General features: G+C 45.6%; 1 protein-coding gene across 12 annotated transcripts in view; it reads right to left on the reverse strand.

Moving 5' to 3' along the window:
* Positions 1 to 24127, reverse strand: part of Tacc2 (transforming acidic coiled-coil containing protein 2) — a 216586-nt gene that overhangs the window by 188518 nt on the left and 3941 nt on the right. For 2 of the 12 annotated variants that reach the window (XM_085841257.1, XM_085841256.1), the window contains exon 1: positions 4883 to 5044. The exons of 9 other annotated variants lie outside the window; for them this stretch is intronic. In XM_085841257.1, the coding sequence (XP_085697383.1) occupies positions 4883 to 4885 (3 nt within the window). In that variant the 5' untranslated portion in view covers positions 4886 to 5044. Of the gene's footprint in view, positions 1 to 4882; positions 5045 to 24127 lie in introns of those variants that run through there. One more of the 12 variants, XM_085841259.1, reaches the window with a different exon arrangement.

The raw sequence follows: 24127 nt of genomic DNA on the forward strand, positions 1-24127 counted from the left end.
TGCATTTAAATCGAGCAGAATTGTGTGGGAGTGGGCAGATGACCAGATAACCACACCTTTTTTTCCCCCAAGCTGCTCAATGAAATATTATTCAGCCATAAAAAGGAAGCATTGGTTCATGGTACCACTTTGCTAAGTGTCAAAAGCATTGAGAAGTAAAGGCAGATGGACACAGCAGGCCACGGGTGGAGTGATTCTGCTCATTCCATATGGGGAGAAGTCCCAGAATTGACAAACCCTTGGGGACAGAAAGCGAAGTCATGGTTTACAGGAACTAGGGGGGGAAATAACAGCTGAGTGTTGCAAGAGTTTACTTGATGTGAGAAAAGAATGAGAGGTCACAGCTCCACCAGCGACAACCCCCAGCCCCTGCCCACCGCCCTGAAATAGTGTGTGCACAGAATATCACTGAATCACCCATTTAAAATTAAATACTTAAATTTACATTATCTGAATTTCATAATTATTTTGGGTTTTTGAGATCTGTAGCCCAAGGTGGCCATGTAGCTCAGGCTGGTCTTGAACTCCTAGTTCTTCTGCACTCACCTCCCAAGCACTGGGATTGAAGGTGTACACTGTCATGCCTACCTATAATTTTTTTTTTTAAAGTTGTGTTTCACATCTTAGGATTCTGTGTAATACATAGTTTGGGGGTAGGGAAGAGTCCTAGCATGGTTGGGGAAAGGATTGAAGACCATTCCTTTCGTGCTTACCAGCACCAAAGGTTCAGAGGAATGAGAAACAAGAATTCTTGCCTCTGTACCCTTAAATCACAGGGCAAATTTTCTAGGGTAGAGAAAGACCGTATTGAGCAAAGGTCTTATATAAACAGTTGCGGATGAAGAGTAGGGTCTCTTCAACAAGTACAAAGCACAGTGAAAGTTGGGCACCGGGAAGGAAGGAGTGGGGAGCCGTTCTTGAAGGGGAGAAACACGAAACTAGCCCACTCTGGGGAACGCTGGACCCTGGAAAGTGGGCATGCGCAGTTCTGTACATTTCCATGATGTCACTTCCTTTCACTGCCCCCCTACCCCACCCCCCGAAGCTCTACAGCTGGTACAAAAGGTGTGAGTGTTCAAGATTTTGCCAAGTGTGAGCGGATTGAAGGCCCCGAGCCATGGAGAGAGAAACCCTCCCTGAGCAGGGAACGCTGGCCGATAATCCAGGCAATGCTGTGGATTTAGGTGTACATAGTGGTGAGTCACCCTCTCTCGGTACTGGTGCCTTTCTCTGCTGTGAAGATTTCTGTCTTCTTCCTATACCTTCCCGCGGTCGTCTCTCAGTTGCTCTTAAGAAACAAGCACCAGCTTTGAAGCTGGACCTGTACTCACTGCTAGGCAGCAGCCAGGGCCTTGACACAGTGTTTTTGTTTCTTTTCTGTTGCTGGGATAAACAACCCTGACCAAAGCAGCTTAGGAGAAGAAAGAATTGGTTTATGATTCCAGGCTAATCTCCATCTGTGAAGGCGAGTCACATCCCACAGAGAGCAGAGGGAGAACACAGAAACATCAGGATCCTGGCTGTTTTCTCCTCAGCCTTTCTTTCTCCTCCTGTCCTCCATGGATCAGAATCCGATGTCTAGGGAAAGTCACTGCCCATATCCTTCCCACCTCAAACATCAAAACAAAGCTGTAGGTGGTGGTGGTGGTGCAGGCCTTTAACCCAGCACTTGGGAGGCAGAGGCAGGCAGATTTCTAAGTTGGAGGCCAGCCTGGTCTACAGAGTGAGTTCCAGGACAGCTAGGGCTACACAGAGAAACCCTCTCTCAACAAACCAAAACCAAACCAGACCACACCAAAATACCAAAAATCCTAACAGGCCCACACAGACATGCCAACAGGCCACACTGGTATAGATAATTCCAGATAATTCCTCATTTGCAGATGATTCTTGGTTGTGCCAAGTGGACAGAGAGCTCAAAGTAATCAACACACACAAGCACGTGCTGCCCTTGTAAAGACTCAGGTCTAGAAACCAACGATTTCAGGCTGGACACAAAGAGGACCTCCTCTTGCTTCAGTTTCCCTGAGAGCTAAAATCCCCAGGCACCTCGGGACCCGAGGTTTTTATCTTCGGCCTGTCAGTAAAGTGAGGTGGCTCTTCATGAGTAGTTATTACTTGCGGAGGGCTCACATGATCCTAATACTGCTTTTGGTTCAAGTGTAATCTTTGTAGCAGATCTGTGGGGTCAGAACCATTATTGCTCTTTAGCAAGTGAAGGACCAGAGGCTTGCTAAGGTCAGAATGTGGCCAAAGGTCATCGAACTAGAATTCCAGGGAGGACGCTTTGGTCCTCCCCTGAACCTCTTTCTTCTCAGGCCTTGAGCACGGGAGGTATTGCTTCAGTGTGTCTCAATCAAACATAAGATAGTTGCCCACAGGGAATATATGCTTCTATGGGTTCATCCTAAGACAGAATTTATTGACATGCTATGTCACAGGGGAAAAAAACAAAACAAAACAACCAAACCAAACCAAACCAAAAACCTCAACCAACCAACCAAAAACCAAACCAAATCAAGCCAAACAAACAAACAAACAAACAAACAAACCCACCACTCACATTACCCAACTGGGTACATCACTATCTGGCACACACAGGTTGTTCCATGAAGCTAAGTGTCCATTGTTGGCAAGGAATCAGGAAGCTGGTTGTCAAGCAGGTCAGGACATTCAGGTTGGCCACAGCTTCCATTGTCTGCCTTGGACATAATCCGTGGCTACTCTATCTCAGGAAAGCCTCTAGTGGGACACTGGCTATTGGGTGTCAGCTCCTAACTGGACCTGGCTTCTGGCTAAGGCACCTGTGCTCCATCCCAGAGTGCAGACAGCTGGTATATTCAGACAACCTTGAGGAGGAAAATGGGCCACACTCACTGAACTGAGGGCATTTTGGCTGCACAAGTCTGAGCCACTGCCCAGGAAGTAGGTTGCCTATGGGTGGGGCCTTCCACCTGTAGGTCCATCTGCTTCTAGATCTACCAATGCAGGAGCTAGCAACCTACCTCGAAGTCTTGGTGCCACTGAGTTTGCAGTGGAGCCACCCAGTGAATGACAGCCGTGTGTTGCCTGCTGTAAAACTACAAGCCACCACGAAAAAAAATCCGTTCACAGAAGCATCAGCTCTGTGATGTCCTACTATGTACATGAATCCTGGCAGATCAGCTTCTTCCTTTGCATGCTGGCTTGTCAAACCCAGACATGGCACACACTGGCCAGCCCTCCACTCTGACAGATAGCACATGTGTATGAGGGCTCGTCCTTTCATCTTTCAGAATAGACCCACTGGGAAGGCAGTAGGTTTCATTATCAAGGAGACGCTGAGGCCTGAGTCTTTCAGTACAAATACCAATTCCCGTGCTCACTTGGTGTGCAGACTCTGGCAAGTTGACATCTCCTGCTCAGTCGTGTCATTTCTGAACGGGCGTCACAACAATGCCTAGCCCATCTGGCTCTGCTGAGCTCACTCACATAACACTCGTGAAATCAGACATTTGATGAACCGTGGACTGGTTTTTAACAGTGGGCCTCTTTGGAACCTCCAGGCAAATCACTCTATAAAAGGAAGTTTTTCTCCCCAACAGAAAAACTGAGCTTTAGACACAATTAATCAGAAGCAGGTCACCTTTTCAATAAAGCACAGCCAACTAACCCGGGCACTGGCAGAGGAAAATGTCTGACTGTGAAAAGTTTAGGCCTGATGAGAAGAAAGTAGATGCTATCAGAAATTCTTCCCCAAGCAATTTATATTAAAATAATCACTGAGCTAGTGACTTGGGCCAGTCCCTCAATGTGGCTACTTCTGGACATTGGATGCTCATAGAGTTACAGATCCAGCTCTCTGCTTTCTGACCCACCAAGATGTGAGTACGCCGTGCACAGGCTACCCCTGCCATGTCTCACCATTATGATGAACGAATATTCCTGACACCAAGATAAATTCAGCTGCTTCTGAGGGGGAGTCTGTCTCAATGATGAGGAATAGAACTTACACGGAGCCAAGGGTATGCATGGGGACATGAAGTGTGGAAGAGAACAGCTCTGCAGGGCCTCCCATGGGTAAGTCAGGTGGAGAATGCTGCTGCAGCCTCAGACTGGGAGTCCAGGCTGTGCAGGCGTGGGGAAGAAGGGAACTGCAGAGCAGAGATGAAGAAGCTGCGTGGGAACAACTCCATCCATGATAGGACAGAGGCACAGGGAGGTTTCTCAGCCCTACCTGCCCTGGGAGAGCACTGTTTGTAGCCTACTGGGCTTTGTGGATATCTTAATAAATCAATTACATTGTCCTATTTTTTTTTTTTAAATTCTCTTTTGGCCGGGCGTGGTGGCGCATGCCTTTAATCCCAGCACTTGGGAGGCAGAGGCAGGCGGATTTCTGAGTTCGAGGCCAGCCTGGTCTACAAAGTGAGTTCCAGGACAGCCAGGGCTATACAGAGAAACCCTGTCTCGAAAAAACAACAACAACAACAACAACAACAAAAATCTCTTTTTTCTTGATGTGCTAGAACGCATGTATGCATGTGCTTCAAACAGTTGATAAATCCTAGGGTTTCTCCTGATACAGATGGAATTCTGGGAAAATAGGAAAGTCATCTTCTCCACTGCTTCCTTTTATCTGTGAAGCACTAAGATTTGGAAGGAATCAAGGATTTCCCCCAGTGTCTTTCAGGATGAAGGGCCTGGCCAAGGACAACCTCTTAGAATCTTGTTCCAGGCCATCTCAGCTGGCTCAGCCCCTGTGCCTGCAAGGCGTTTCTTTCTCAAGCAGGAGCAGAGAGGCCAGTTCAGATGAGAGAGAGGTCTGTGTCCTGCCTGCATGACCTCTGACCATAGCAGTTGGGTGTGCACTAGTAAAAAGTGGAGCCCAGGTCACATTACTCACCATGGGAAGGTCAGGGTAGTCTCCAGCTGCTTGCTCAGTCCAATTGCCCACACCAGGCTATGGGTCCTGCAGACCAGTCAGGCCTCTTCCTAGGTAGGCAGGAGCCTCAACTTCTCTCTCCTGGGATCCAGTTCAGTTGCTCTGACGCCCTACCTTGCCCAGCTAAGCAAAGAGCTACTTATAGCCCTGTTATCATATTCCCACTTTAATACAAACAAACAGCTGTCGCCCGGCAAAGAGATTTATGAAGAGACATTGCCTGCTTTTTACTGTGGCAAGGACCTTCACAAGCACCAAGGACCCGCTTGCTTCCTGAGGTCTGAGTCAAATGACAGCTCTTCCCTCTCACACACACACACACACACACACACACACACACACACACGGCGCCCCCTCGGGCCTCTTGAATTTTTCCCTTCCTCCATCCCTCAGGCCACTGAGAGTCTAGATATCCAAAGTTCATTCTCACAGAACATTAGAGTGCTGTGGTAAATATTATAATTATTTTTACCTCACTTAGACCATAAAGTTCCCAAATAAAAGACACAAAACCTTTATATTTATAATAAGCCTTAAAGCACTAGAGCTAGGCAGATATCGACCTTCTGTGCTAGTTTGTCTACGTCCCTTTTAACCCTGAGATATCACTGGTTATGTTTCACCTACTCCAACTAACCATGAGCGCTCATGGTCTATCTATCTGTCCTTCTCCTTCTTCTTCCTCTCTCCCTCGTGGTCCCTGCCTGAGACTCCAAGTCCAGGAACTTCACTCCACCCCTTCTCTCCTACCCAGCCCAGGCTGTAGGCATCTTTATGGACCAATCAGGAATAACTTGGGGATTAAGGTTTACGCAACAAAAGGTGGTATATGTGAGGATATCATCTGGGGGTGGGGAGGGGGGACAACCAGATCTTGGGGGCCAATATATAGCAGTGCCGGACCAACTCTCTACATTAGAGCTTAAGAGAATTTAGGACCCTTACTCCCAGGACCCTGTGATCAGAAACAAGAATGACATATTCACTCCTGCTAGGAGAAATGTACAGCCTGGACTAGCTGCTCAGGGCTTGCTCCACACAGGCTGTGTCATTTGTACCAGCCAGCTCACACCAGAAGCACACAGCCCAATCATGTCCATCTGCACCAGTGGGGAGAGGCTTTTTGAAGTTACCTGCCTCCCACCACACACATGCGCGCATGCACGGGCGCACACACACACACACACATTCACTTTGTCTTGCTTTATTTGATCTTGGTAGGGGTTATGGGGGATGAACTGGAAGAAGCGGCTAAACTTTACTCATATGAGTGAACAGAGTATGCAGAAGCAAAGATCTGAAGGCACAGGAAGGAGGCCAGAGAGGAAGAGCCATTGGGAATAAGTAACCTTGGGTAGACCTCAGAGTTCTGTCTGTTGTGCAGACTTGAGCTTGAGTCTAAGGGACAGAGAAACTCAGGTGATACCTGAGGAGCCATATATATGTTTATACCTACTTTTTTTTTTAAACAATTGATATTTATTAGATAATAATAATGCATAGAAAGTACAAGAAAACAGTTTAAACATTTTCCCAAAGATAAATGAGAAGATAAATCTTCTTCACACACACTATACATATAATCATACACATTAAAAAATGGAACTGGTTACAAAAATGAATTTCGTGATACTCTTTGAATTTTCTTCTTTTTTTTTGATTTTTAATATTTTTATTACATATTTTCCTCAATTACATTTCCAATGCTATCCCAAAAGTCCCCCATAGCGCCCCCCACTTCCCTACCCACCCATTCCCATTCTTTTGGCCCTGGCATTCCCCTATATTGGGGCATATAAAGTTTGCAAGTCCAATGGGCCTCTCTTTCCATTGATGGCCGACTAGGCCATCTTTCGATACATATGCAGCTAGAGACAAGAGCTCCGGGGTTCTGGTTAGTACATCATGTTGTTCCAACAATAGGGTTGCAGATCCCTTTAGCTCCTTGGGTACTTTCTCTAGCTTCTCCATTGGGAGCCCTGTGATACATCCAATAGCTGACTGTGAACATCCACTCCTGTGTTTGCTAGGCCCCGGCATCGTCTCACAAGAGACAGCTATATTTGTTATACCTACTTTTATTCCCAGAGCCTCATGAGTGTAAGTGAGGTATTTATCAAAAAGCTACACTCCTAAGCCATGTAGTGGCAGTGCATGCCTTTAATCTCAGCACCAGGAGCAGATGCACTGCATGTCTGTGAGTTCGAGGGAGGCCAGCTTGGTTTACAGAGTGACCAGGACAGCCAGGGATACACAGTAAAACCTATTTCAAACAAAACAAAACAAAAACAAACAAAAACCTACAAAAGCAAAATCCGGATTTTGAAATGGTCTTTTAAAACACTTAACAATAACATAACAAGATTTCCCCATGCCCACCGAAGGATGTTTTACAACTGTAATGACCGCCAAGTTGTTTCCCAGGTTTATCTGTTTACAAACATATCCCTAATTCTCTGTAGCTCGGCTCTGTCTGGGATGTTGATGAGCATGTACCGAGGAAGCCTAGGCTAGGTTAGGTCAAGCAAGGAGATTGTTGAGACAAGGGAATTGGGAGCAGAGTTTAGAGTTGAGGCAAGTTCCAGCTGACAGTGTTAAGAGTGAGCAAGGACCGAGTGGATGCACGTAAGTGGGGCAGAGAGCAGGCCAAGGCTGGAGAACAGGGACACGGGGTACTTGGTGAGATGGAAGGAAAGGGAGGCTAGCGCAGGAAGAAGAGCTCCTGGAGACAGGAGAGCTCGGCCCCACCCCCCTGTGCTGCATTTTAGTGGGGAGACAGAGTACTGATGTGAGGAAACTGGAACCGTGTCACCAGGCAGAAGAACTGGTAGGATGGAGCAGATCAAGGACCCCAGCAATTCTCATCACTGAGAACAGTAGGCGTTTGAATCCGGTTCCTGTCCAGGGGGGGACTTGGTCATGTAGCATAGACCCAGAATTCTTCATGCTAAGGAGGTATCTAAGGATGGGCCCGGGGGGTGGGGGGTGGGGGCTAGCCAATAAGCTTCTCTTCCTGGACATTCCTTCCTGCAAAAGGTATTTAGTCTCTGGTCCACCCTAAGTTGTATGCATCCATGTTTCTACCATGAATAGAGAGTTTGGACAAGCAAGGGCTGCCTCTCTCCATCAAGAAGCACTGAGGTGGGAAGCCTTTGTCAATATAGAGCCTGCAGAAGGCCATCTGTACCCCTCACACTCACCCTGAGGTTCCCAGCGGCGTTTGGGTGCATGGGACCATGGAAATCACAGCCTTGGTCCCAGTCTTAGCCATTTCTTACCCTGAGGAACACGGGATGGGATCCCTAATCTTAGTCTCCTTTCTGCCTCCTGTGAGCAGTGTGAGCGTGCCACGAGCTGACACCCCACTGGTGATGGCAAAGGAGAAGTGTAGCAAAGCGTCCCTGTGTTTAGTCTCCCCAGGTGGTGTCTCAGCACCCCAGTGGTGAGGTAGAACATGAACTCACATGCTATGATAGGATGTTTGAAGTAGGTCTCCGTGGCAGCCTGTCAGCTACCATTCTTTGGTCCAGGTACTTTTAGCACTCTGCTGTCTGTCAACTTATGCCCCTTTAAAGCAGAACCTGGGCTAGTTATATCTTTAAAATATCTTACCATTTGGATATTGCTACTGGTGGGAAACTCTCTCCTGATGGAGTAGACCACCTAGCTGGAGAAAGTCACTCTGGATTTTTAGGGATTGTGATGGTTTGTATATGCTTGACCCAGGTAGTGGCACTATTAGAAGGTGTGGCCCTGTTTTGAGTAGGTGTAGCCTTTTGGGAGTAGGTGTGGCACTGTGGGTAAGAACCCCATCCTAGCTGTCTGGAAGCCAGAATTCAGCTAGCAGCCTTCAGATGAAGATGCAGAACTCTCAGCTCTGCCTGCACCATGCCTGCCTTGATGCTGCCATGTTCCTGTCTTGATGAATGAACCTCTGAACCTGTAAGCCAGCCCTGATTAAATGTTGTCCTTTATAAGACTTGTCTTAGTCATGGTGTCTACTCACAGCAATAAAACCCTACTAAGACAAGGATTGATTTTCATTGTTCTATCATTTAGATCCCACTAAGATTCTGCAAAGTACTCCCTCAGAGCTCTCTGAACCTTGATGATGTCACTGGGCATGGGCTGGGCATCAGTCAGTGGTGGAGCCTGAAGATGAATGAGAACAATCTCATTGAATTTATGCACCACTGTCCTAACGAGGTTATAAGCCCAACTTACATTTGCCTTGTTCTGGGATTACACTGAGCCAGCATGTCCCTCTGTGTCTAGGACTGATTTGTGGTAGCTGAAAGCTAGCCAGCCCATAGCTGACCACAGACATATGAGGGATCCCAACAGAAACCATGAGAACCACTCAGAAATGCAGCTGGCCCAACTAAAAAGAGAATAAAAGCTAAAGAAGTCTCTCTTGTTTTAGACCACCAAGCTTTGGGGTAGTTTGTTATGTAGCTTAAGTTAGCTAATCAGATTTCACCACAGGTCACATTGACTTCTTTTCACAGCAGCCTGTACCCAGCTCTAGTTGGCCCTGGGAAGACCTGTGCCTCTGATCACAAAGTATATTGAGCAAGGGAGGTCTGAGTGACGGGTCTCTCAGCAATTGACAAGCATGGCCTTTGCCTGATGGCTACTAGTGTTTGTCTATGCCAGACTTAGACCTCTGGGGGTGAGGCTCTGAGGATCCTGTTCTGGAATAACAAATGTGATATTAACTGTATGAAACCCCTGGACCCCCAGATGAAAACATGAGCCTGCATCTGGATTTGTAGTAGAGGGTCTCTGTTCCTGCTACACAGATATGTGAAGACATAGTCCAGAATGTGGTTCCCTTATTCACAATTTCCACACACCCCTCTCTGCAGAGGAGATTAGCAGAAGCCAGACTGCTTATGAAAGCAAGCTGGAGTGGCCCACAAAACATTCAGACAACAATTTGGATCCAAAATCTGAACTGTGCTGTCACATTTGGGAATCAAATGCAGTATCAATATAATTGGAAACTGTGGGCTAAGGGGAGGGTTGAGGCAGGATAGAGGGAAGGGTGGAGACTGTTCCAGGGAAAACCACATGACAGGGATCTTAAGTGGAGGAGAGATGGCATGAGTGCCAATTACAGCAGAGCCAAAGGTATCAGTGCTAACAAGACATCTGTTGAGGCCTGTATTAGTCAGGGTTCTCTAGAGTCACAGAACTTATGGATAGTCTCTATATAGTAAAAGAATTTATTATGACTTACAGTCGGCAGCCCAATTCCCAACAATGGTTCAGTCGCAGCTGTGAATGGAAGTCCAAGGATCTAGCAGTTACTCAGTCTCACACGGCAAGCAGGCGAAGGAGCAAGAGCTAGACTCCCTTCTTCCAATGTCCTTATATTGTCTCCAGCAGAAGGTGTAGCCCAGATTAAAGGTGTGTTCCACCACACCTTTAATCCCAGATGAAAGGTGTAGCCCAGATTAAATCTCCTTAAACTCGGAGATTTAATCTTCTGGAATCCATAGCCACTATGTCTCAAGATCTCCATACCAAGATCCAGATAAGGATCTCCAAGCCTCCAGATAAGGGTCACTGGTGAGCCTTACAATTCTGGATTGTAGTTCATTCCAAATATAGTCAAGTTGACAACCAAGAATAGCCACTACAATCCACCCCTTGTCAACTTGACACAAATAATATCCCATGTTTACATGAAACAATAACAAGGTTGTGAATACGCCTAACATGATATAACTATCCCTCGTACAATCGCAAACGCATTTGTAAATTTACAATGGGGCATTCATATTACTTTATAATCCTCGTTTCTGCAACTGGTTACGTGGCCTTAATTGGTATTTATAACTACCTTCCTCTACTACCCATTCTGTATTTCCTTCACCTTCGGCCAGCACCTCAGCAGGTCTTGGCTCTTTTCCTGGAGGATTGACCCATACCTTCATTCCTGATGGGTCTGCGTCCTTTGTCATCCTGCTTGGATTAGGCTGTTGTAGTTTCCCATTGACTTTAATCACAGGACATGGTAGTACTAGGAGACGCCCTAAGGGATCTCCTACACTCCAGACATAATCTTGCTTACCTCCATTGTGAAGAGGTAATCCAATTTCCCCATGGTAATCTGGATCTATCACTCCTCCTAACACGGTTATTCCTTTTTTAGCCTGTTGGTTTAAGGGCATTAGAAGCCCAAAATGACCAGGGGGAAGTCTGAGCTTCCAATTCAATGGAATGTTTGTTGTAGCTCCTGGTAGGAGCACTCCCCTCTCTGGAGCCAAAACTTCTAGGCCAGCAGAACCTAGAGTTATGGGGACAGGAAGCAAAAATTTTCCTAGAGGGTCACTAGGAGTGATAGTAAGTGGAACTATTCCCTTTTCCACCCCTTGATTCCTGGACCCATGAATCCTGGCTATGGGTGAAACTGTACCATATATCGAGCGCTGATTCAAAGCATATACTGCCTTCTGAAGAACTCTACCCCAGCCTTCCAAGCTGTTACCACCTAATTGGCGCTGTAACTGCGTCTTCAAAAGGCCATTCCATCTTTCTATCAGGCCAGCTGCTTCAGGATGATGGGGAATGTGGTAAGACCAGTGAATTCCATGATCGTGGGCCCACTGTCGTACTTCTCTGGCTGTGAAATGAGTTCCTTGGTCAGAAGCAATACTGTGTGGAATACCATGACGATAGATAAGGCATTCTGTCAGTCCGTGAATGGTGGTTTTAGCAGAGGCATTACGTGCAGGAAAGGCAAATCCATAACCAGAATAAGTATCTACTCCAGTAAGAACAAAACGCTGTCCTTTCCATGAAGGAAGTGGTCCAATATAGTCAACCTGCCACCAGGTTGCTGGCTGGTCACCTCGAGGAATGGTGCCATATCTGGGGCTCAGTGTTGGTTTCTGCTGTTGGCAGATCTGGCAATCAGCAGCAGCTGTAGCCAGGTCAGCCTTGGTGAGTGGAAGCCCGTGTTGCTGAGCCCAAGCATAACCTCCATCTCGACCACCATGGCCACTTTGTTCATGTGCCCATTGAGCAATGACAGGGATGGCTGGGGAGAGAGGCTGACTGTCCACAGAACGGGTCATCTTATCCACTTGATTATTGAACTCCTCCTCGGCTGAAGTCACCTTTTGGTGAGCATTTACATGGGACACAAATATCTTCACATCCTTTGCCCATTTGGAGAGATCTATCCACATACTTCTTCCCCAGATGTCTTTTTCACCAATTTTCCAATTGTGATCTTTCCAAGTCCCTGACCAACCAGCCAATCCATTGGCTACAGCCCATGAGTCAGTGAATAATCGTACATCTGGCCATTTCTTCTTGCAAACAAACTGTAATACCATGTGTACTGCCCGAAGTTCTGCCCACTGTGAAGATTTCCCTTCACCTGTGTCTTTCAGAGTTGTCCCAGAAAGGGGTTGTAATGCTGCAGCTGTCCACTTCTGGGTGGTGCCTGCATAACGTGCAGAGCCATCAGTAAACCAGGCCCTAGTCTTTTCCTCTTCGGTCAGTTGATCATAGGGAACACCCCATGAGGCTATAGGCGCATGCTTGGCAGCAGATGGCATTGTAACAGGAGTAGAAACCATAGGCATTTGAGCAACTTCTTCATGTAACTTGCTTGTGCCTTCAGGACCTGCTCTGGCCCGATCACGTATATACCACTTCCATTTGATAATAGACTGCTGCTGTGCGCGTCCCACTTTATGACTTGCAGGGTCTGATAGTACCCAGCTCATAATGGGTAATTCAGGTCGCATAGTAACTTGGTGTCCTATTGTCAAACGTTCAGTTTCCACTAAGGCCCAATAGCAGGCCAAGAGCTGTTTTTCAAAGGGAGAATAGTTGTCTGCAGATGATGGTAGAGCTTTGCTCCAAAATCCCAAAGGTCTTTTCTGTGATTCACCTACAGGGGCCTGCCAGAGGCTCCAAACAGCATCTCTATCAGCCACAGACACCTCAAGTACCATCGGGTCTGCTGGGTCATATGGTCCAAGTGGTAGAGCAGCCTGCACAGCAGCCTGGACCTGTTGAAGGGCCTTCTCCTGTTCCAGGCCCCACACAAAGCTAGCAGCTTTCCGAGTCACTTGGTAAATAGGCCTAAGTAACACACCCAAGTGAGGGATGTGTTGTCTCCAGAATCCAAATAGACCCACTAAACGTTGTGCTTCTTTCTTGGTTGTAGGAGGGGCCAGGTGCAATAACTTATCTTTCACCTTAGAAGGAATATCTCTGCATGCCCCACACCACTGGACTCCTAAGAATTTCACTGAGGTAGATGGTCCTTGAATTTTGGTTGGATTTATTTCCCATCCTCTGATACGCATATGTGTTACCAATGAGTTCAAAGTGGTTGCTACTTCCCGCTCACTTGGTCCAATCAGCATAATGTCATCAATATAGTGCACCAATGTGATATTTTGTGGAATATCCAAACGATCAAGATCCCTTCTAACTAAATTATGACACAGGGCAGGAGAGTTAATATATCCTTGAGGCAAAACTGTGAAGGTATACTGTTGGCCTTGCCAACTGAAAGCAAATTGCTTCTGGTGGTCCTTATGGACAGGTACTGAGAAGAAGGCATTTGCCAGATCAATAGCCGCATACCAGGTGCCAGGAGATGTGTTAATTTGCTCAAGTAACGAAACTACATCTGGTACAGCAGCTGCAATTGGAGTTACTACCTGATTTAGTTTTCGATAATCAACTGTCATTCTCCATGATCCATCTGTTTTCTGCACTGGCCAGATAGGAGAGTTAAATGGAGATGTGGTGGGAACCACCACCCCTGCATCTTTCAAGTCCTTGATAGTGGCAGTAATTTCTGCAATGCCTCCAGGAATACGATACTGTTTTTGATTCACTATTTTCTTTGGCAGAGGCAACTCTAAAGGCTTCCATTTTGCCTTTCCAACCATAATAGCCCTCACTCTACAGTTCAGGGAACCAATATGAGAATTCTGCCAGTTTCTGAGTATATCTATCCCAATTATACATTCTGGAACTGGGGAAATCACCACAGGATGTGTCCGGGGACCTACTGGACCTACTGTAAGTCGGACATCAGTCAAAACTCCATTAATCACCTGCCCTCCATAGGCCCCTACTTTAACTGGAGGGCCACAATGTTTCTTGGGATCTCCTGGGATCAGTGTCAACTCAGAACCAGTATCCAGCAGACCCCGAAAAGTCTGATTATTTCCTTTTCCCCAGTGTACAGTTACCCTTGTAAAAGGCCGTAGGTCCCTCTGGGGAAGAACTGGAGAAAGGGTAACAGCAAAACCTTTGGGTGTCTTATCAGGATCCTTCCTCAGGGGAACCTGGCCACCCCTTCATTCAAGGGGTTCCGGATCTGCAAACTGGCTCAAGTCTGGAAATTGATTCACTGGCCGAGATTGCTGTTTACCACGATCTAATGTAGCCTTTCTTTCATTTGTTTGAGAATTTTTTTGCTTATACAAATCAAACAAATATGCAGTAGGCTTCTTATGTATTTCATTCCTGGAAACACCATGATTGACTAGCCAGTACCAAAGGTCCAAGCGAGTCATGCCATTATAAATTTCACCTTTCCTGTGCTGACCGTTACTGGGTCTGTCATTATAAACATTCTTTTGCCTACGCTGTCCATTATAATAACTAGGATCACCTTGTCTCCGGCGATTCAATGCTGCCACCTGGCCCTTGTTACCTCGGAATCCAACTAAACCCAGTGAATTTAATTCATCTAATTGAGCAGAAGCATCTCCAATGCTAAGATCTGGCACAAGGAAAAGGGAAAGAACAAAACCCTTCAAATGTGCTGGTGCCCCTCTCACCAATTTGCGTCTTATAGAGCTGGTGAAGGGCATATCTTCTGGACCTTCCCATTGTGGACAATTAGGCTTTACACAATATATCCACTCTAGCATTGCAATTTCCCTAAGTCTTAAAATCCCTTCATCAACACTAAGCCATGGAATATCAGGCATCTCCAAGTCATTTCCAGTAGGCCATCTTTTGATAAACACCTCAGCCAACCATTCAAACAAACTTTTGACACCTTTTTTAACCATGCGAGCTTCCGTATTAAACCTAGAATCTCTACTCAGAGGGCCCATGTCAATAAACTCAGCCTGCTCTAGTTTTATGTTCCTTCCACCCTTATCCCACACCCTTAAAATCCATTCCCACACATATTCACCAGGTTGCTGTTTGAATGAATTAGCAAACTCATTAAGCTCCTTAGTAGTGTAGCGAATTTCCTCATGGACTACACTTTCTACCTCCCCTCTAGGAGCCTGTTTTGCTTTGAGTCTGGTTACAGGTCTAGAAGAAACTATTGGTGGGCCTTGAGAAACATCAGTAGTGAAAGTCATTGCTGGTTTATCAGACTCTGCAAAATTAATTTCCTCATGTGGGGAAGGCATTATTTCAAGGGGTGGGGCTGAGGGTACTACTTCCTCAGGTGGGGCAAACCCTTGAGAATCTGAAGATTCAAAATTCTCAGCTTCAACATGGTCTTCCCACACATCCCCGTCCCAAGTTATAGGATCCCATTCTTTGCCAATTAGTGCCCTTACTTTAACTGTCGACACATTCTGAGGCTGAGACTTAAATTTTCGCTGTAGTTCAGCCAACCTTACAATGAGGGTTTCAGTTTGATTTTCTGCAACTTGAGCTCTATTGCTGCAAGAGAGAAGATTCTCTTCAAGGACACACTTAGCAACTTTTAGATCGTTTACTTGTGTCTGGAGCCTTTCGATTTTATCACACAACTCCTTCCTTTCATTCATCATTTTTTCCCCAGATACTAAGAGCAGCCAGCCAGTAAAATCATTTTCTGATTTTTTCCCCATCTTGTAGAAAGCTTTGTGCACTGAATCACCTAATTCATTAAGAAAATCAAGGGCATTAGCTTCTTTAAGTTTGAAATATAGTTTCAACCATGGGTCTTCAAAATTCTCTGAGCTCCCAGGAGAGAGAGAATCTAGAGAGGTTTCAGTAGTTGAAAGTGCTGGTGGCTCAACAAGCCAATTCCAGTATTTTAAAAGATTCATCCTTGTACTTCTGTTACTCTAGAACCACTCCTGGTACCAAATTCTGTATTAGTCAGGGTTCTCTAGAGTCACAGAACTTATGGATAGTCTCTATATAGTAAAAGAATTTATTATGACTTACAGTCGGCAGCCCAATTCCCAACAATGGTTCAGTCGCAGCTGTGAATGGAAGTCCAAGGATCTAGCAGTTACTCAGTCTCACACGGCAAGCAGGCGAAGGAGCAAGAGCTAGACTCCCTTCTTCCAATGTCCTTATATTGTCTCCAGCAGAAGGTGTAGCCCAGATTAAAGGTGTGTTCCACCACACCTTTAATCCCAGATGAAAGGTGTAGCCCAGATTAAATCTCCTTAAACTCGGAGATTTAATCTTCTGGAATCCATAGCCACTATGTCTCAAGATCTCCATACCAAGATCCAGATAAGGATCTCCAAGCCTCCAGATAAGGGTCACTGGTGAGCCTTACAATTCTGGATTGTAGTTCATTCCAAATATAGTCAAGTTGACAACCAAGAATAGCCACTACAAGGCCCAACTGAGAAACTGAAGACATCTGCCCTCCATATGACATTGTAGGACTTTGTAATACAGTTATCAGACTCTACAGTTATTATTTAAATAGAAAGTAGCTTTTTATTTTTAAAGGATGTTAAGATTATTTTTTAAACCAGTGTATGTATGTCTGTAGGTGAGTATGAGCACATGAGTGTGGGTGCCCTTTAAGGCCAGAGGTGCCAGGCCCCTGTAGAGCTGGAGTTGTGAGCTGCCCAATGTGGGTGCTAGAATCAGCAGTTAAGAGTGCTTCCTGCTCTTCTGAAGGCCTCAGATTCAATTTCCAGCACCCACACAGCCACTCACGCCCATCTCTAATTCCAGCTCCACGAAATCTGACACCCTTGTCTGGCCTTCCCAGGACCTGGCACACGAGGGGCACATAGATATTACATGTAGACAAAACACCCATGCACATCATTTTTAAAAAATCAACTAGAAGTCTAATTATTACATAATCTCAAGGGTAAATAACTGAAAAGCCTGCCTGCAATGGACTGAGAAGTTCCTGAAGGGAGCTTTGAGTTGACTGATAATGCCCGTGGAAGCTGCTAATCAGGAATTCCACAGACTAAACTCACTGATACCTGCCATGTCCCGACTTCAAGGCAGCTGACCTTCTGGGATGGACTCTTCTGTCCCCAAACTTCCTCCTTTTCTGCCTGATAACAATCCAAGACCCCACACGTCATGAGAGCACAGTCTCCTTTGTGCAGAGGGACTGTGGGCCTTTAGTTATTATGATGAAAGAATAACTCTACCTCTGGGGACACCTGCCTGCTTTCTTTCATTCCCGTGTCACTCCATCCACTCTGTTACTCCATCCATCCAATCTAACATAATCTAAATGTCTAAGTCAACAGAGAAGTTTGGTAAGTACTGTTTGGGTCAACTATACAACCCCACCCCCACCCCAGGCAGTACAGTTGCCTAATTTTATATTAGCTTTCCAGGTAGAGGGGAATAAGGGAGGCACCCCAGCTACCAGACTCCAAAACTCCTTCCCTGTATGAGGAAAAGAAGTGATACACACACAAAGCAAGCCTCTCTGTCTTCAGGGAATGGAAAGAGAAGGGTTAGCATGTGTGGTGGTTTGAATAGGTTTGGCCCTCATAGACTTATGTGTTTGAATGCTTGGCCCATGGAGGAATAGCACTATTAAGAGGTGTGGCCTTGTAGGAGTAGGTGTGGCCTTGTTGGAGGATGTGTGTATCACTATCAGGGTGGGCTTTCAGGTCTCCTCCTATGCTAAAGCTTCACCCAGTGTGAAAGGGAGCCTCCTGGCTGCCTGCAGTAAACAGTCTCCCCCTGGCTGTCTTCTGATCAAGATCTAAACTCTTAGTCCCTCCAGCTCGAAGTCAGCCTACAGGATTCCATGCTTCCCACCTTGATGATAATGGACTGGATCTCTGAACCTGTAAACCAGCCCCAATTAAATGTTGTCCTTTATAAGAGTGCCTTGGACATGGTGTCTTCTCACAGCAATAAAACCCAAACTAAGACGGCACTCTTCAGAACAGCTATGACTAGAGCGTAGTTAGAAAACCCTAGCACATGTTGTCAATATTTGGCTTCCACACTCCTACGGATGTTTATCATCATCAGGCTGACTTACATCCCAAGAAAGTTGTAGGAAAGCAGAAGCAGGTGATAACGGAGCCTAGGCTGAACTAGAATTCATGTCCAATCCTTGAAAATGGCCAGAGGAGGATTAAGAGGGAGGGGCTTCAAAACATAGGGGACATACAGGGACAAGTGGACGTTAAAGGCAGTCCTCAAAATGCATGGGCCCTGGGGGAGGAAAAAAGTAAACACAGAAGCACCCCATGTATTGGAAAGAACATTTGGAGTTGCCCCAAAAGGAAAACCAACCAAACAAACTAAACACAAACACAAACACCACAGAGTCAAAGGCCTGGGAAGCTTTCTTGGCACCTGCTCACCGAACCCATGGTCTCTCAGGTGGAGTCAGAGCCAGGACTGACAACCAGGAATCCAGAGATGGCTCAGGCTGGAAAAGATGCACAAAACTGCCAATAGATCCATGCAGAGCCAATGAAAAGAAAGCCAGGAGACAGTTCTTCACATACATCTCAAACAACAAGAACAATAAAAACAAGATAACAGTGCAAATAGAAATGAACAAAGCTATACTAGGAAAAGTCAAACATCAAAAACATACAATTAACTGTGACAGAACAAGGCTCAGAAATGATGAGCGAGACTAAGGAAAGGAAGGACGGAACCGTGAGTGACTAGGCAGGATCAGAGAGAATTGATTAAATGCAGGAAAGGAAAAGAGAAAAAGACAAAGCTCTTCTGGAAATAGATCACAAGACACCTGAGGAGGAATAAACCTAAATCTAAATTCAATAAAGGTAACTGAAGAACAAGAGGAAATGAAGAGAGTGAAGGATTACACAGAAGTAAATAAAAAGGGTCAGGGAGAAAGGAAGACAGTGAGTTGGGCAAACAGAGGAGGAGGAATTTAGGTAGAACCTGTATACCTGAGAGGAAAGCAAACAATAGGGGCTGTTTTCTCTGTGTGTGTGTGTGATATATATATATATATATATATATATATATATATATATATATATATATCACATTATATATATGTATATATATATATATAATTTTTTCCATATATCTCTATCCACATGTAAAGCAAAGTAACAGTTGAGCCAGTTTCTAGAACAGTCAAGGGTTCTAACAGAGGCCACGAAGGAACACTACTTACTGGCTTGCACCACATTGTTAGGTCACAAAGTCGGTCCAGAATTGTAATGCTGATGGCAATGTTTTAGAGCAATGGCTTCACCCATATCTGAGCTGGGTTTTGCTGGAAAACAGAAGACTAAATCCTTTCTCTGAAGCCCTTAAAGGCTGGCTGAGTGCTCTAGCTAAAACTGTCCGCACCTCATCTGTCTGAAAGTCTCCCCAGATGAATCTCCCAGCTCTTCAGTTTTTGAGCAGCCTCCCTCTGCCATATAAAACCCAGCAAGCTTTTGCAACTGCAGCCTGGCAGGCTTGTGTGCGTGTTTGTTTGTTTGTTTTTAAATAAACTGCTTTGTATCCGAGGAGTGGCTTTGTTGGTTTCTTGCCGAACCTACTGACATTTGATACTGAAACCTAGAAGGGACACCTGGGTGCCTCTTTAGGACCACAGTCCCTTTAACTTAGCCAAAACTGCCAACTTGGCCTTCCTGTGGAATGGATCATTTACCTCTGCTGGCCTCTGTCACCCACCATATCTGACTCCAAATTTTAGAGTCTGTGTCTTCAGCTGTTTCTCTCCTCCACCCACTCTACCCACTTGTGTCTCACTTATTCAGATAAGGACCCTCCCGAAGCTGCCTGCTTCCCCCTCCTCCTCCTCCTCCTCTTCTTCCTCTTCCTCCTCCTTAGTGGAGCCTGCTACAAAAGTGCTGGTAAGCCAGGCAGTCTCCTTATGCCCTTTTGGGTGCCCCATCACATGGAAGAGGAGGACACCCCCCCCCCATTGATCCTGGGCATCAAGTCTTGATGCCTTGGGTTTGTCCTCAGATCGAGGCTGTCTTGTAGTACTTCCCCCTCCCCCTCCCTGTGCCACCATTCCTACACCACTGGACTCTTCCCTCTGGCAAGAATCTTCCAGCCCCCTTTCTAAGTCTCTCCCACCCCACCTTGCTCTTGGAAATCCTTTACTTCACCCTTTTTAGGATGTCTCCACTTCACCTTCTCTGTGTTTCCCTGCCTCCTGGAGCTTTCTCTGTCTTACCTCACCCTTTCTAGGATGTCTCTGCTCCACCTCTCTGTGTCTCCCTGCCTCCTGGAGATTTCTCTGTCTCTCTTGCTGGAGTCTGAACTCGATAAGCAGGACATTTAGTAGACTCATTGGCTCCTCACCTACCTTCTCTCATCTCTTTCTTTCCTTAGACTCACACTCCATTAAGCTGCATTGTCTTTTGGATTGGTTGGTTGGTTGGTTGGTTTTGGTTTTTTTCAAGACAGGGTTTCTCTGTATAGCCCTGGCTGTCCTGGAACTCACTCTGTAGACCAGGCTGGCCTCGAACTCAGAAATCCGCCTGCCTCTGCCTCTCAAGCGCTGGGATTAAAGGCGTGCGCCACCACGCCTGGCTTAAGCGGCATTGTCTTACTACAGATGGCTTGCTCTCGGTCCAACCCAGATAAATTAGTCTCAGTGGCCAGAAAATGGCAAACTCAGTTTCTAAATTCTCAGGTTGTGACAACTTCTGACACCTCACAGCAAATGGTCCCCGAGCCCCTTATTTCTAAATACTCCCTGTTCTCGAAGATGTCTTATCTCTAAGTCTTCTTTGCTCTCTGCTCCCTCTGATCATTGGGTTCAGTTTTTCAGAAATTCAAATGTCTTTCAGGTATGGATAACATAGAAATATTGACATATACTCTCCTACTCTTTTAAAAGCTGGCTCTGGAGAAGAGATTGACATGCCTGGTCCAGACCCAAGTGTCTTTATTTAAAAGTTTTCTCCCAAGTCTTTGTCCTGGGTGTCAGCTGCCCACCTGACTCTGTGACAGGGAGAGGGAGAACAAAGTCGAACATTCCAGAAAAGAGACTATGTGCTTGAGAACAGCTAAGGAGAAAACTATTCCAATAGAGGTAACAAGTGACAAAGTAACATTTCAATTGTTTAGCTCTCTGAATGCCACATCCTTTTCCTTGATTTTGTTTGCTTTCAACCTTGGTTGAATGTAAACTTTCTTTATCTTAGGTTCTATAGGAATATTGACACTGTGGTTAAAAAAAAAATCTCTAAAATCTGTAACATAGAAGGTTATCTTGAAACTTATAACAACAGGCTGATAGTTAAAAATCTATGTATGGAGCCAAGGGTGGGGTGGGATGGTGGGGCAAAAGCAGGCAGATCTCTGTGTTTGAGGCCAGCCTGGTCTACAGAGTGAGTTCCAGGACAGTGAGGGCTACACAGAGAAACCCTGTCTTGAAAAACAAAACAAAAGAAAAACCAAAACTCTCTGTTTAGGTAATCTTAATTTGATATACCATACTAAAATAGATTTGCTACAGCACACAATGTCTATAACTTTGACTCAGCTCTCGCTTATGAAAAATAGAACTTAATAGCAACATATAGTTCATAAATAAGATTTATTAATTCCTGGGGCTATATAGGTCTACCTAAGCTAATAGAAACTGACTTAAACATGTACGTCTAACTACTCTGTCTTTGCTAAATTTGTTAACCTTTAGCTCTTTGGAAAAATGCATAGCAGAAGAAACTGTAATATTTTGTACGGGTATATTACAAAGGATCAGGGACCCGAGGTTCCAGTCTCTCCGTGGGCTTTATTTATGGTTTAAAGTTTATTCTGATACTAAAAAACTTTCAAAAGTATAACTTAACAGGGATAAAATTATGAAATCCTTCTCTTATAAAAGCTACTAATCTGTTATGAAGTATTAAAAGATAACTAAGTAAGCTACTCAGTCACCTTACAAGGGATTGCACTCTGTAATGTGCGCTGAAGTATGTTTGTAATCGTGCCAAGTCCAAATGTAATTCATTTTCAGGGACGAACTTTAGTCTTCTGTATATCTTGTCAAAATCAATAGTAGAGCAAGTAGATGAAAATAAAGTCTGTTTATTATAAAATAATACTCAAAGTCAGGTATTTTTAAGAAAGAACTTAAGAGGCTAGACAATGGGCCTCACCCTCCTTTGGAGAGATCTGCTGAGTGTAGCATTTGAGTGTTTGCTGAAAGGGAGAAGCAGGCAAAGGCCCCAAGGCCTCCTGTGTCGGACAGATACCAGCTCCTGGCTGCCTCTAAGAAAACTGGGCACCAGCAGACTCCACTCCAAACCTGCTGCAGATTTGCCAACACTGATCACTGGACAAAGAGCTGCCTTTCACCTCACCTGCTGCCAGGACCGCGCCCAAACTGTGGACAGGCAAGGATACTAGAGGGTTGTCTGCCCCCCATTGCCACACTAATGTCAGTCAGTCGCCCAAGCTCCTCTTCTGCAGACAAATCTTGCACTGCTCTGGGACCTCAGTCCCCAAGAACACCATCACGTGGGTGCTGAGAATCAAACCCAGGCCCTCTAGAAAAGCATCCAGTGTTCTTAATGGTTGAGCCATGTCTCCATCCCTCTACCCTCCTTTAGACAAGGTCTCTCTATGTAGCTTTGGCGGGCTTGGAACTCACAAGGTAGATCAGATTGGCCTTGAGTCTGAACGATCCTCCTGCCTCTGTTTCCTGAGTGTTTTGGTTACAGGTATGCATCACCAAGCCTGACATCATCTGCATTTTCCAAAGTGAATTTCTCTGTTGTACTTGAGACAGGAGAACCAATGAGCCAGTTCATGGTCTCCAAAGAACTCTAAGTTTAAGTGTTGTTTCCCAAGCTCCAGCTCAGCCCTCCTCCCATCTATGTGGGTTTGGGACAGTGTATCTAACCATGACCCACTCCAGAACTTGGACTTGTGGACTGTTCTTTCATGTGTGAACACATCTTCTAAGGATATCTCTTTGATTCCTCTTGTGCTTATATCTGTCTGACAGAAGCTATGCTGCCAATCATGGCCTGTGGGCATGCATTATCTCTTCCTCAACTGCTTCTTTCTGGTTGTAGACCAAGATACCAAGATCAGCTGAATCACTTTATGCTAAATGAAAAGATGCTTACAAAAATTAGAAAATCCTGGGTCAGTGAAACAGGCAGGAGCTGGGGAAGGAGAGGTGTTCCTGACAGATGTTTGTTGTTGTGGATTGGTTCTAATATTACTTGTGTTAATTTGGCTCCCAAAATTACATGGGAACCCACATGTCTGTGTGTAAGACACTGAGGGTCCCAGGTCCCAATTGCCTGGTAAATAAAAGTTGCCAGCGGCATAGAACCCCAAATACAGGAGCCGATGGCTGGGCAGGGAGACAGAGGTGGGGGTCTTCAGGATTCTCAGGCAAGTGACTGAGGAAGAAGGGGAATTGCCGTTGCTGGGAGATGAAGGAGGTCCAGGACTGAGAAGTGTAGAACAGAGAGACAGGGAGACAGAGAGGCTGCCAACATGTAAGAGTTGGGGATTGAGGCCCAGGAGGGCTGCAGGCCTGGGTCTGGGGTAGCAAAGATGGGATATAGATTTTAGTAAGTAATAACTCAGGAGTATTGGAGGGGAGGTGCTAGCCATGTGGAAGTTTGGTGTGGCCCAGCCATTGACCCATTAAGGCATATTAAATAGCAGGCCGTGTGTGTGTGTGTGTGTGTGTCTTTCATTTGAGAATCTCCAGAGCATTGAGGCAGTATCAAGGAGCATGCATTGTCACCTCTGGTGAGTAGAGGATTAATTAGCTACAGCAGCAGTTCGTCATGAATGTCCCCAGAGCAAACACATCATCACCAGGCACTATTCAGAGGACTAGGACACATGACACCATGATCTTATGACAGATCAAAATTCAAGGCGTAGTCATTTCTTCTGTTTGCTATGAAATATGACACACACTATCACAGTCAATCCTGTATCACACCACATTATCCATCTCAGCAGAAGCATAGTTAGGAATTGTTTTCTGTTTCTGTTTTCGAGACAGGGTTTCTCTGTGTAGCCCTGGCTGTCCTGGAACTC

Source organism: Mus caroli, unplaced genomic scaffold (assembly GCF_978045245.1).
Source record: "Mus caroli unplaced genomic scaffold, Mus_caroli_1 scaffold_8, whole genome shotgun sequence".
Lineage (NCBI taxonomy): Eukaryota > Metazoa > Chordata > Mammalia > Rodentia > Muridae > Mus > Mus caroli.